Raw genomic sequence first — 13,978 nt, 5'->3', positions numbered from 1 at the left:
AAGACTTTCCAGCTGGAGAATGCGTTACTAAATGTACACAGACTTTTACAGAAGTCTTAATCGGAAAAGCTAAGTTTATTACAGGCATAGAAGCATCAAGAGGCAGCTTCTTAACAAAGAGCAGGATGTTTGAACAGTAACTGGTGGAAGATGATTTCCACTGGCTGTAGGAGCTTGAGGAATTGTTTAATCTACTTATGCTTGAAACCCAGGGAAGCTTGATCCCTAGTGTTTATACATCATACTACTATGCTGTAGCTGTAAACGTTCTAATATGGATATATGCAGCTTGTAAGCTGTAACTTTTCAAGTTCTACCTTCATTACTTCCTATTAATAAAAGAACATCTAAATAGTGGACAAACTGCACTAGTGGTAGTTTCCCACGTGCAGTATTCACAATCAGCTGGGTCTCTGTGGCCGTCTCTGGGGTTAAAGAGGGGTTCTGAACACTCGGGCTGAACAGTTAATCCCACACTTCTGGTGTTCAGATCCCGCTGCAAAGAGTGTCTTAGTTATTTTTTTTTCCTGCACCTAAGCCAGAATAATCTGCAAACTCTGTCCCATCTGTGAATTTTGCATTTTAGCACTTGCACTATTACCAGCTACTTCTGCTGAGTAACACTTAAAAATGGTATTCTTGGACCTCCAAAGCCTAACTGTGACCCCCTGCAAGGAACCTCGTGGTAAGTTGTAAGTAGCATGGCTTTCATTTTGTTTCCATTGTCCAGGGGTAGGTTTTGTCAGGCTGCTGGGCAGTGCTGGGTAGTCTTTGCTGATAATTTTAGCATTCTTCACCCTCAGACAAAATCCCTGACAATTTTGGAGTAATTTTCAAGTTCTAGTCATATTTTCTACTTGCTTTGCATACTCTATAGTGTTTATAAGTGAGTAAATAAACTACTGTTGAAAATGTAACAAAGTGTTTGGAGTCTTGTTTGGTTTTTAAAGTTACTTCATCTTCAGCTGTATTATTTTAGAAAGTGAAATACCAGTGAAAGAATGTGAGATGCAGGAAAGAGGAAGTTTATGTACATGGGAAGGGGATATATAGCATAGTCACAACAGGTTTTTATAGCATTAGTTCTGAGAATCTGTTGCCAATGAACATGTACACAGGAAACCAGCACAGAAAAGGAATACAGGATCAGTTGTGCCAGCACTCTCAGAGTACAGGAACTGTATTTTTCTCCTATGATGCTGCTGCTTTTGCTAGTTCCATAAAGCTGTTGAGGGATCGTATGCTATTTCCAAGGACACTACCACAATTCTTCCTCTCTTTAAAAAGATTTTTCTTTTAATAACCATCAGTGCTTTTAGAGATTTTAGAATGGCAGGAATTGGAACAAGTACTGGAACAGGCTGAAAAAATGTTTCTCATACCACAACTTGTATGTTTTAAATACAAATATTTACACCAATCATTTAAAGTTCACAGACAGCACTGACTTACTGCTGCACTGTGCCATGGTTTGTTCCAGGTGCCTTCCTTCGACAGTCCGTTACCGAAGACTTCACAACATTTTAATTCTCCAAGCAGCACAACTAGAAACAAAAGATCAAATTAATTCCACATTAAATGGAATTAATTAACCACAGAAAACCACCATCACTTACACACTGATTTGCTCATTCATAAAGGGAAAACAAAAACTAAGTTTTTATTGGCTTAAAGCATATTTAAATGCACTGCTGTGCTGCACTGCATTCAGGGTGGGAAAAGGTCAATCATTCCTACACCATCATCACATGTATCTGAATGTGGGTGCCTGTAAGTGCCATGGTGGCTGGCTGAGAACATGACAGTGACCCTCTGGAACATGAAGGCTAAGGTTACATTTGTGGGTACCAGTTCTACCACTTACACTTGCGTTGTCACCAGCAAGGACAGCATACAGTGCTGGTCAGTGTGTTCCAAGGACAGCAGGGAATACAGCCTTTCCATGTGCACCCAGCTTTCCTGCTGCTTGTGTTGAACCTTCACATCAGTCCTCCTGGGTTTGGGTTGGAAAGGACCTTAAAGCTCATCCAGCCCCAACCCCCTGCCACGGGCAGGGACACCTTCCACTAGAGCAGGTTGCTCCAAGCCCCTGTGTCCAACCTGGCCTTGAACACTGCCAGGGATGGGGCAGCCACAGCTTCTCTGGGCACCCTGTGCCAGCGCCTCAGCACCCTCACAGGGAAGAACCTCTGCCTCAGAGCTCATCTGAATCTCCCCTCTGGCAGGTTAAAGCCATTCCTCTTGACCTGTCCCTACAGGCCCTTGTCCAAAGCCCCTCTCCAGGTTTCCTGGAGCCCCTTTAGGCCCTGGAGCTGCTCTAAGGTCTCCCCTTCAGGAGCCTTCTCTTCTCCAGGCTGCCCCAGCCCAGCTCTCTCAGCCTGGCTCCAGAGCAGAGCTGCTCCAGCCGTTGGAGACTCTCCTGGACTCACTCCAACAGCTCCAAGTCCCTCTTGTGGTGTTGCCCAAGAGCTGGTCACAGGACTGCAAGGGGGGGGGGTCACAGTGAATGTGTGCAACCACCAAATCAGACTGACTATAAAACAATCACTGAGATAGATAAGCCTGTGCCTTCCTAAAACACAATCACCTGTGAGCCTCAAATTTTGCCATAAGCATACATTGACTGGAGTATCTTCCAAAACTGCCTGCTGGGAAGCAGGATGTTGCTAAGAAATAAGCCTGAACTGCAGCATTCAGTAGGAATGCCCAAGTATTCCAGTTTTAACTTCCCCGGAGAAATGCAGTATCAAATGAAAGAATGTTAAAATTTCTCACTACACCGATCTTGTGAAATCTTTTGTAAAATCATTCTTTCCTTCCGAGGTAATTACAAGCAAATCTCTAAGCAGCAGTGCTCAAAGAGCATCAGCAGGGGCAGACATACACACGGGCATGCACAGGAATGGGATTCTTCGGGGAGAAAATCAAAGAAAGGACAACTGTGAGCAAATGCAGTGTTCTGAATTCATCTCATGATTACAGTAGGTGAGAGCCACACAAACTGCTAATGAGAAAAGGCACCTACGTGTTTAATCCCTGAGGAATTCGGTCCGATGGGGCTGGCAGCGCCTTGGGTCGCCTACTTCAAGCAGCACATACCCGATGTCACAGGAGGAAGCAGAGCTGTCACCCAGAAGGTACCGCGCTGCACTGGTGCGGTGTGACCATGGGGTGGTGCTTCAGGACTGGGACACGGCAAACCTGCCAGGATCAGAAAACACGATATTCCCCTGAGGAGCCGATTCGTGCCCTACTGCTAAAGGCTCTGAGGGGAGAACCCACCTTTTCTCTGCACCTTCTCCACACCGCCTCACTCACATGGACACAGATCTACATCTACCGAGAGTGAAAGGAAGGACTGGGACTGACTGCGATGCTCTCACACTGAAGGTGAGCAGTGACCTGCATGGGGCCAGGCTCTCTGTTGCTTCAAAACACACCTTGTAACTCTTGACACACTGAGAAAACTGTTCCTTAAAACAAAACCATATGTCTGGACCCGAGCTGAACTGTAGGATCAGCTGGAATTCTGGATTCTCTTAAAACTTCCCTTCAGAAGGGAGCTACCCAGTAGGTACGCTGTTTAACAGGTACAGTCCTGAAAACTAAGTATGAAACCAGCATTTCAAAGCACCACTATGTGGTGGCTATTCAGGCCTTTCCAGAATGAAGTTCTGGGAATAGTTTGGACTTGAGAACTAAGCAGAGGTCTCCCTCCCACCTGTTGCCTGTACTTCAGCTTCCATCCAGTGTGTGCTCCTGAGATTATTGGTTATGAAAGTAACATTCACAACACTCACCTGGATCTCCATTTTTTGCAGGCAAAGTCTTCCCACAGGATGAACAAAAATGCTTTTTGGGTGTTTTAACTGGGAAGGAGCAAGAGAAGGCAAACAAAGAGTCTTCACTCCTTCCCCATGCGGCTTATGGAAACACAAACTGACTTTAATGCAGTGACTCCCTGAACTTGAATGGTCCTTTCTTGCACAGTCTAAAAGCCCAGGCAGGTGGTTAGTGATGGCTCCTCACTGTGGTCACTCATAGCAGGGCTTTTCTCCAAGCATCCTAACTGCTACAGAATTCCTGGGAAGCAACCACTGGGTCCATTTTATAGACAAGCAAACTGAATGCAGAATGACTCCCCTGGCACCACTGATCCACGCCACAGGCACAAGTTGTGATGAAATCTATCAAGTCATCACACCCATGAGTGCTTGGGTTTGGTTGTGGTGAATTTCCCAGAAGTGGAAGGTGTTGAAAGAAATGGAAAAAAACCCAACAAAACTGAAGGGAGGAGAAGAAATAATGAATGAGGAGAGATACAGGGAGACGAAGCTGTAAATTAACGTGGTGAAACCCCAGCTGAAGAAGATGCAGTAAAAGGACTGGGCCTGTCTCACAGCAGCTGTGGTGCAATGCAATAAACCTCACCTTACCTTAAGGACGTCACAGGAGCACAACACTGCTGGGTGTGTCTCCACATTAAAGGTCTCCATGAATCCCAGTGTGAGCAGGAAGCCATCTTCTACCTGGATACTGCAGCTGCAGGAGCCGAGCAGGGATAAGGTGTTGGATAGTCAGGGCTGGGGATTGCTCCAATTCTTTCAGTAAAAACCTGGCTCTGGCAGTGGGCTGGGAGGCGAAAAACCCAAACCAACAGAAAACGATGATCAGAACAAATAATTCAGTTCAGCTGCACTGGGTAAAGGTAGTGGATCTTTTTCTACACTAGTCTACCTTTTCAAGAAGCTTTTCAGAGCTACATAGCTACCTACCCATGGAATGAAGCTCCTCTCATACATTTCACCAGGGGATATTTGTCACTGTTGAGAAAACTGCCTTCTCTGTGTCTCCTTCTGTGGTGGTAGGACCAGGGCAGCAGCGTTATCCAGCACTCCTGCCTCAGCAGCGGTGCGGAGAAGGACACTGGGAAAGCACCACTTAGCACAGTCCCAGGGCTGGAGGTCAGAAAGGAGTGTGATCGCTGGAAGCTCATCAGGAACACTCTGAGGTGTTCCATTTGCAGCCTGTCTGCTGTAGCAGAGCGCAGAGCGGTGGGATAGCTATCAGCTCCTCAATTCCAGGAGCCTCTGAATGCAGCTCTTTTTAATGCCTTTGTTGCCAGACATTTAGACTGTAATTGTATTCTCTGAGCAAAACCAGCTGTGCCTCTTGCCAACACAATTGGAGCCACAAATGCTCCCTGCTGAAGAGAAGCAAGAAGGAACAGCCACAAGTGCCCTGAGGATCTCTGCTTGTTGACAGCATCTGATCACTGTGAAGTGGTGCTTTGATCAGCTGGGAACAAAGGCTTTATGATGTGCTGCAAAAGCTGTAGGAGCAATCCTTTAACTGATGAGGAATGCTGGACTGGCTGATAACACCCACTTAGTTTTGTACCTCTGTAACACTGAATTAATTGTAAGAGGGAAATCGTTTGACCTTGAATTGTAGCCTCAAATACACCATTACAAACAAAAATGCCATTATGCAGTCATTAATTACAGATTATCACCTAAACCAGACCATACAGTCTCAGGCTGCCATTTCAGTGGAAAGGGATCAAGTTGTGAATGAGAAAATGATTATTGTCCCTTAACTGACCATGGACTTCATTAGCTGAGACTTTTCCTTCAGAGAATGAAACTTGCTTCCACCCTATACCTATGCAACAGCCCTGCTTCCTGCTACAGGAAGTATTTGGATACAAGCATTTACTTGGAAAGGAAAACAGGATGGGGAGGAACGGGTGAAAGGATCATCTTTGTGTTTCAAGTTTGTGTGGCTCAGCACAACTCCAGTACCACAACACAAGCAATGATGCTCTGGGGTACCAAGGGTTTCGTTTAGCACAGGCTGTAATTTCAGAACAATCCTTCTGTCCATCTTCCCAGAAAGTTATGAGCAGCTGCTCTTATTGACACAAACCCACCCATCACCACAGTGACTGAGCACCTCCGTGTTCCACTCTGAATGCATTCTCTGAGGCTTTTACACACAGCTGACAAACACACAGGGTAAACCAGTTACTAAAAACACCCAGAAATGCCTAGTTCTGTTAAAACTGAGCACTCACCTCATTTTAAAACCCTGTCTGAAATGCATCTCTTGGTTCAAAGAAGTGAAGCAAGCCTGACTAATTCACCTGGAGCTTCCGGCTGCCTCTGACTACTGCAACAGCATTGCTCTGCACCAGCAGAAATCAGCTGAGCTACAATGGGAAGTAAATCCCTTTCCATGCTGTACTTGCAGAGCATTATCAGCAAGTGGGTTTTTTCCATAACTGTTATTACCTCATTCTCCCCAGCTACATGCACGTTTCTGTAATTCCACTGATTGTGCCTCAAACTACAGCAGCATTTGATGGCTATATAAGAATGAAGCATATTTTCCAGCACTCTCCTGAGCTGCTGCAGGTGCTGCTTTAAATCCTGCCAGTGACACAGAGCTCACTGCCTCTCCCCAGGCTTTCTAAGGTCCCACTACAATGCTTCTGTCCACCCGCTGCAAGTCCTGGCTTAAGGAACACCCCAAACCCATAAAGATATGCAGCTTTAGCAGTGTACTGCTCAGCGCCACGGAAGTGCAAAATAGCTCCTTCACTTAAAAGCTGACATTTCCTCATGCTGCTAATATCTGTCCCAGCTCCACAGCCCCTACAGGAGCAGTCTGGAGGCAATTATAGGACGAGATAGGAAAGAAACCGTGAAACCCTTGGGTGTGAAGAAAAGGCTCAGTGGGAAGCCTTACCCCAAGCAGAAAAGCCACGATATAATGAGTACTATCTTTACACCCCTAACTCCCTGCTGGAATCATTAGGAAGTCAGAATTTCACATCTTCTGCTCGTTCTGCATCAGAATCCTCTCCTATTACCCACAAAACCATTTTGTCCTAGGCATGGGAAAGAAGGAACACTCAGGTCAGCGAGGTTAAATTCTCTCTTACAAGAACCTCATAGTTAGAAGGCAGCAACACCTTGGCTTCTATTTACTATAATGATGTTATCTTTTTCCCTTAAAGTATGTTTAAAGGACTGGTTTTAGACTAAAGCTCAGCATAGAAACATGTGACAGAAGCAGTGGAGAAAAGACCTCTGTGTGCTAACACACACATACATGCACACATGCATATATATGCATGCAGAGACAGAAGAACACTGCATATAACCAATCACTATGGCTTCTGAAGGCTGTTTGCTTTCTCTAGTAACAAAAGGGCAAAGGGACACATGATGAAATTGAAGGCTGAAACCCACAAATTGGATACAAAACCAGGATTAAGAAATAGCATAGAGTATTCTGTGCAACGTGCTATCACACAGGACTTAAGGCAAACTTTTATACCCTACTGCCATAAATCCATCTTAAGCTAGGCAGCACACACACAACAGAGGAGCCTCTGCGCAGGATTATGCTGCTGCCTGGGTATACTTTTAAAATCACTTACTGAACTGTATCACCCACTGAAGCATAAGATGCTGGCCAGCATCAAAGACAGGAGACTGGACTTGAGGGATTCTCAGGCCAGATCCGTTCTAACAATTCATATTCCAGAACTGCACAGAGCTGGGATCCCCATAGGCTGCTATTCAAATAAGAACAGTGCTCCATTACTACCCCAGTCATTCAGAAAACTGGCCTTCACGTTGTTTTGAAGGACTAAAGGAGAAAGACAGAGCCCAATAGTTCCTCATACTTCATTGCATGTTCATTCCTAATTTTGAGGTGAGATTTTCATAACGCAGTTTGGAAAGATGTGACTCATCCCAAATAAACTCTCCTGACTTGTGCTCACATGAGTAGCCAAAACTGGCTGACCCAACAGAAGACACTCTGCTAGTCCAAGGGAATTTGCAGCTTCAGGATGCAAAGGCTTAGACCGGACCTTACTTTTCTCCTAATACCTGGATGTGGCCACTGGGAGTTCCCTTTGTCAGGGCAGTTTTTTTCCCGTAAGTCTGCAAGCAAGAAAGTCATAAACCAGCCAGCACAAAAAGGATCAAATGGGTTTTTAACATCTGCCAGCAGAGATGCTGTCCCTTGACTGCTCAGTCCAAGCTTTAGAGCTGCCCAGAGAGTGCTCAACTATGCTCAGGTCATATTTTTATTAAAATCACAGTGAGCTGTTTGCCAGAGGCTTGAACTCTGACAAATGACCCCCTCCAAACCTGCAAGTCCATTGTCAGTGGCTCATTAGGTCTCCAATGAAAGGTGGGTCATAAATTGTACCACCCAGCCATGACAAGATTTCAAGCTGCTTTGATCACAATTCACTGCAACTATGAAGAAGCTCCTGATCAAGATTAAAACCAGCACAAGTAAGCCCTGGTAACTGCCTGCATGGCCACGCTACCCCAGATCAGTTCTCTGCAGCATCTATCTCCTACAACCCTCACTAAGCATCTTCCCAGTAAGCCCAGTACCTCTCACTTTGCTGATGTGTGTTCAAAGCTGGTATCAAGTGACTTGCCCAAGATAACCGTAAGTCTGCAAATGCAGTGACCTGCAATGAGTCAAGTGTCTCACCTAAAAGACTCTCCATCCCTTCCCATGTTCCCTTGGAAAAGGATTCCTCCTCTCTTTAGGATTAAAGAGGAGATGGGGTTGGAGAAATTGAGCCTCATAAACTATAATTCAGAGCAACTCCTGCTAAAGTGCAGAAGTGAGGAAATGCTGCTGGACTGATGCACCCCCATCCCTCAAGCTTTTTAAACGAAGCCTTGGTTTATCTTCAGCAGTTCACCTACAGCTGCTCAGCTCTGACTTGTTCACCTCTTGTTTCCTCCACGGAGCTGGGGAGCTTTAATCACTGACAAATACAGAGCATGGCATTTCTCCAACATGTTTAAGAAGATGGTCCCTGCCCAAAGAGGGTACAGTCTAAAAGGACAACAAATGGGTATTAATGTGGAGCAGTGAGAGGCACTGCGAGGGACTGAGACATATCAATGGATGCCACAAGCAAGTGTGCTGAAGAAAAGCATTCCTTGTGTTGCACCTATTGTGTGGAGGGCACCGTTGCCTTGAATGAAGGCAGCACTAAGCTGCCCTGGTGACACTCATATTACTTTAGCGAACACCTGGAACTCTGAGGCTTTGCCCACCAGAACACATTTCAGGTTCTCAACAGGAGACACAGCCAGAGTCATAATATTTGGATCAAAAAAAAACCAACCCCAAATTCAAACCTTTCCAGAGAATGAATGGGCTCTGATTAGAAATAGTTTCAATTTCCAAGTCTGGGTGCACACAAGTGCAAATCAAAAAGGAACATACGTGCAGTTCTGGTCTTGTTATAGTTTAGAAACTATGGAAGGTCAAGCAACAAGAGCTGGACAAGAAACTGAAGAGTTTTCAGGTAGCTGTGATGCTCCAGGGACTTTCACAATGGCTTCTCTCTTATCGGTTCCTGCCTTATCTACCTTCTTTCTTCCCTAGTGACACATGGGAAATGCAAGAAAATGAATGTCCCAGAGGCTGCCACCAGCTTTCAACAAGGAACAGCCTCTTTATTGTCTGCAGGAGGCAGGTCTGAAAGGCAAGGAACCAAGATATACAAGTCACCGAGCAAGAGAAGCCTGCAGCCCTTGGGCAGACTGCAACAGGCAGGTCAGGAGGGAGGGCAAACCAGCTCTTCCCAGCACATCTGTCTCCATCTCTGCCTAAGCGAGGAGAAGCTTTAATTATCTCATGCTGGAAAATAAAGGAGAAAGAAAGAGCCTGTCAATATCAGCCTGCTCAGACACGAGCCCAACAATCAAAGGGGCAGCTTTTGCCCTCATGAAGGCGATCCACAGAGACCTTTGCTTTGCAGCCTGGCCCAGTGGCTTGCACCTAAAGACCTCTGCAGTGTGAACAGGTTCTGGCACATCAGCTGCACCACAGTAATTGCCAGTGTGTACACCTCCACCCATCAGGATACTGCTGCTAAGCTACCTCAGCTAGCGTGCAAGGAGGGGGCTTAAGTGTGCACACATGAATGGGCAACACAAAGCTCCAACCTGCTAGTTCACAGCTCTTTGTTTTGCACCTTCACATTAAGACCAGGCACATGCTTTACAGTGGAAGTAAATCCATACACTTGTGCTAAAAGCCACCACTTTAGGAAGGGGAGGTTGAATGAACAGGTCTGTTCCAATACACTGGAGATATGAGGAGTCTGAATCTTGAATCAGACCGAGGCAGCCGTGTCTGAAACGAGTTTGTAATAAGCTGGAGTTGGGAAGGTAAATGCCCAGCCAGCCTTAAGCACTGGAAGTTAGATCCAATTCTGCATTTCAGCACTGGGGAGCTCAAAGAAAGTATCTTCCCACCTACGCCAATATTTAGTGATCAGTATGTGTGCTGGTTCTTTCCAGCCAGGATTCAGCGCCAGGCAGGCAAAGCTGCACCCTCAAAGGATGAATCTGACATCACGTGTAGGCCCCTGTTTCACTGCAAAGTGAATCCTGAGGTGCTGATCACTGCGCTGCTCCAGACCACACTTCAGTGCCTGACCACACATGTCCTTTCCCTACCTGTGGCCTGAGCAGCAGAGCCAGGCAGGAGTCAGCCAGGCAAACCTCATGCTGTGCACCCTTCTGAACAAGAGATCTGTGCCTGGCCTTGCCTCCTGTTGAATGAGTGGATCACTGGTGTCAGCGGTCTGCGGACTGCGCTGCCTCTTGGCCTGTGTCCTTCCAGGGAGAATAAGCAAACTACTTCTCCATTACACTTCACAACTCAATTGTTAGTTTTTCCAACACATCTACTAAGCCAGGTCCAGAACACTCAGTATTTCAGTACCCAGGGAGCAAGATAGATACACTCAGTTTTGCAAAGCTGGCTGCACTGGCAGCCATAGAGATTGGAAGTGGTGGGAAGTGCAGGACAAGTTTCTTGCTTCCCCATTTAATCTGTCTAAAGCTGAACACAGGTGAATGCTGCCTACAAAGCAACCAAAACCAACAGCCAGGTGACACAGTACTGTTGTCCCTAACAGCCATTAGCCCACAGCCACTCTGCAAACCAGGGCCTCTGTTCACAGCCCTGACAAACGCCCTGCACCAGGTGCATAAGGAATACCGAAAACAACAAAACCACACAGCTTTCATCTCAATGCTAGTGTCAGATCCACTGCGTCAGTGGATCTGACAGTCAGGACAGGATGTAAGTGGATATTGTAGGTAGGGAAGCGTCTCCTGATCTAGCAAGAGCTCACCTGTGCATGTCCTCTTGTTTTCATGCAGTGTGTAGCCAATCCGACAACTGCAATAGTAGCCCCCCACGTAGTTGTGACAGTGATGATTGCAGAGGGGTTCACCATCAGACAGCTCTTGGCACTCATTGATATCTAATGGGTGAAGCACAGAATTAGGCAACCAACACCCTTCAACAACACTTTGTCTTGCTCTGAGCCACTCTGTTTTGTGAGGTTGGTTTGTCTGCCTTCGGATGCTGTGCACTTTTGCATCTGCTGCCTTCTCCCACCTCACAGCAGCAGCCACATTCTGTGAGAGAACTGGGAAGCACCAACCCCACCATAGCCATGTCTCTTCCACCTGCATGAGGGGCTGGTCTCTTACCTTCAGCAGCATAAAAGGCCTCGAAGCCTGTGAATGGTTTCTCATTGGAGTAATCAGACCGAAACACTACCATGAGGTTGTTGTCAATGGAGTTGTAGGTCTTGTTGCCTGGAGCCTCCTCAGTGTCTGTGCTATCCTTTCCACACAGCGTGGCCAAGGTCTTCCCACCAGAGCTCAGCTGCAAAATGGGCAGACAAATCTTACCAGATGAGCACAGAGCTTTGCTCTTCCCAACCTGCTGCCATGGCTTGGAAAGCATGTGTTTAATGGTGTGAGGAAGTAGGCTTGGATGCTCTCAAAAGCTGCTTCTGGAGGTCAGTCCAGATCCAGGGGCAGTTAAGAGAAGACTTCCCCTAGTCTCTGTGATTTAAGCCCATAATTTTGTCTCCCTTTTCCCTTTCAGAGGCCCACATAAAGCTGTGATGCAGCCTGGGCTATCAGCACCATGCTTTGCTTATAATCCTCTTGCTAATTTGGCACTCTGAGGGACAATCAGATCTTGGTAAAGCCAGGGACAATGGGGGTAAAAAGGTTTCACACACTGACAAACTCAAATGTATAGTAAAGGGTCTCTTTAAACTAGTGACTCACTTGTTCTACAATTCATTTACTACAGTTTCAGCTCTTAATTTATCTTGTGCTTTTAATACAAGAGAAATGTTCTGATACATGGGGTTCATGTTGTACATGGTAGTGACAGAACTGCATACTACAGACCTACCAGAAATGAGTACTCTCTCCTACCCAAAGGAAACTACATGAAGAACAGCACAGATTTGGGGAATGGGAGCAACTTGCTATATAAACCCACTGAAATTACAACTTCCTAAATCTGAGCAAGGCTGTCTGATTTGATTCCATCACATTCAAAAGCACTGCTGCTGCACTGGTTTTGCATACTCCTGGTGTAACAGCTCTCTCTGTAACATGTTATCAGGCGCATGCAAACACCAGAAGGAGCAGAGAGGTAGCATGGCCTCAAGTCAGCACCAGGGCTGCCTGCACTAGAGCACATGCCAGCACATGGAGTACAAACCTTTCAGGGACACCACTGATCACTCAAACACTTCCCAAAGGAAGTGTCTTTGCTTCTTTTCCTGAGGTTGTTTCTCACATTAGCCAGCAAACACACCACAGCAAGTGTGGCAAGTGCACGTTTAGACAAGCTGACAGTATCTTGTTTAGACTATCGCTTCCACTTCTACAGTCTCCCATTATCCTCTGTGTAAAGCACTACTTGTTAATTTAAAACGCACACTGTAACTTCAGCAAAATGAAGCTCAAATGTTGTTTTGGGCAAGATTTCAACTCTTTTGCTTCACGAGAGGGGAACATCAGAATTCTCTGAGCACAAACTACTCAAGTTTCAGACATTTCAACATGACAACCAGTTCTACTTCCTGGTCCCATGGGCCTCAATAAACACATCATTTAGAAATCAGCTGAGCCTAAACTTTACTAGCTGTCTAGAATCAAGTGCTTACATCAGTTATGTTGGTCCTGCATGTGTCCAGGATCACATATACAGACTTTTTAAAAACTTAGCCTGCTCTACATCACCCTGCCCTATGCATACCTTCACATAATCGTATTCACACAGGTAGGAGAGCTCCAGGTTGAAATGGGTGAAGTAGATGCGGACAGAATATCCCTTGGGAACAGTAATATTCCAGATTCTCTCCTTGTGATTTGGGTAGACATTTGGGAAGCTGGGGGACGTGATCCTCCCGTACATTTTCTGCAGCACAATGCTGCTGCTTGCTCCACTGTAAAGCACAGCTAGCAAGACAAACAGCCTGTGTCAAGGGAACAGAGATGAACAGAGAAAGAGTGAGCAGCAACTCAGATCATACAGCAAAAGCCACAAATCCAAGCTGCCAGTCTCAATACCAAATCAGGTATCTTGGTGCCAGCTGAAATCTTCATGCCCAACACCCTTCTCATTTAACAAAGGAAGAAATCAGGAGGTATCAGTGAAGTGATACTGTAGGAACAGCTAAACAAGAGGAGAATCACACTCATGCCTTCCAAGGCCTGCACAAAGCCAAGTGGCCAGAGGAGCTGGGGAGGTCCCTGTGACTACACTCACCTCATCACGCTGCTCTCCTGCCTGAGCCTGCTCTGAGCCCCGGGGAAGGAATCTCTCCTGATGTATTTGCATTTGGGGGTGGATGTATTTATTGTGTGAGCTCTGCTGTGTTTGTCTGGATGTTGAACTCTGATGTTTATCTCCCTTCCACCCCCTTCAGCCTGCTGAGTTCTGGGAACAGCAATCACTAAAAACCAGGCGTGTGTTCAGCACATGAGGCCTCAGTCAGTGACAGGGAGAGACAGACAGAGATGGAGGGGATGGATTAGGAATGCTGCAGGCTCTTGGAGGGAGCCGTAGTATGGAAGCTCCGAGGGAAGGCAGG

The 13,978-nt window shown here is 46.2% G+C and overlaps 1 protein-coding gene across 1 annotated transcript; it reads right to left on the bottom strand.

Annotated features, from left to right (window-relative positions):
• Positions 1-1,274: 1,274 nt before the first annotated feature.
• Positions 1,275-13,718, bottom strand: MASP2 (mannan binding lectin serine peptidase 2). The gene is given in 8 exon segments (XM_030507725.1): positions 1,275-1,544; positions 3,026-3,201; positions 4,437-4,558; positions 4,561-4,632; positions 11,201-11,332; positions 11,565-11,742; positions 13,141-13,360; positions 13,654-13,718. Coding segments are annotated over 7 exon segments (804 nt in total). The 5' UTR covers positions 13,659-13,718; the 3' UTR covers positions 1,275-1,544; positions 3,026-3,126.
• Positions 13,719-13,978: the final 260 nt, after the last annotated feature.

Source organism: Strigops habroptila, chromosome 16 (assembly GCF_004027225.2).
Source record: "Strigops habroptila isolate Jane chromosome 16, bStrHab1.2.pri, whole genome shotgun sequence".
NCBI lineage: Eukaryota > Metazoa > Chordata > Aves > Psittaciformes > Psittacidae > Strigops > Strigops habroptila.
This window is presented reverse-complemented; position numbering and strand designations above follow the sequence as displayed.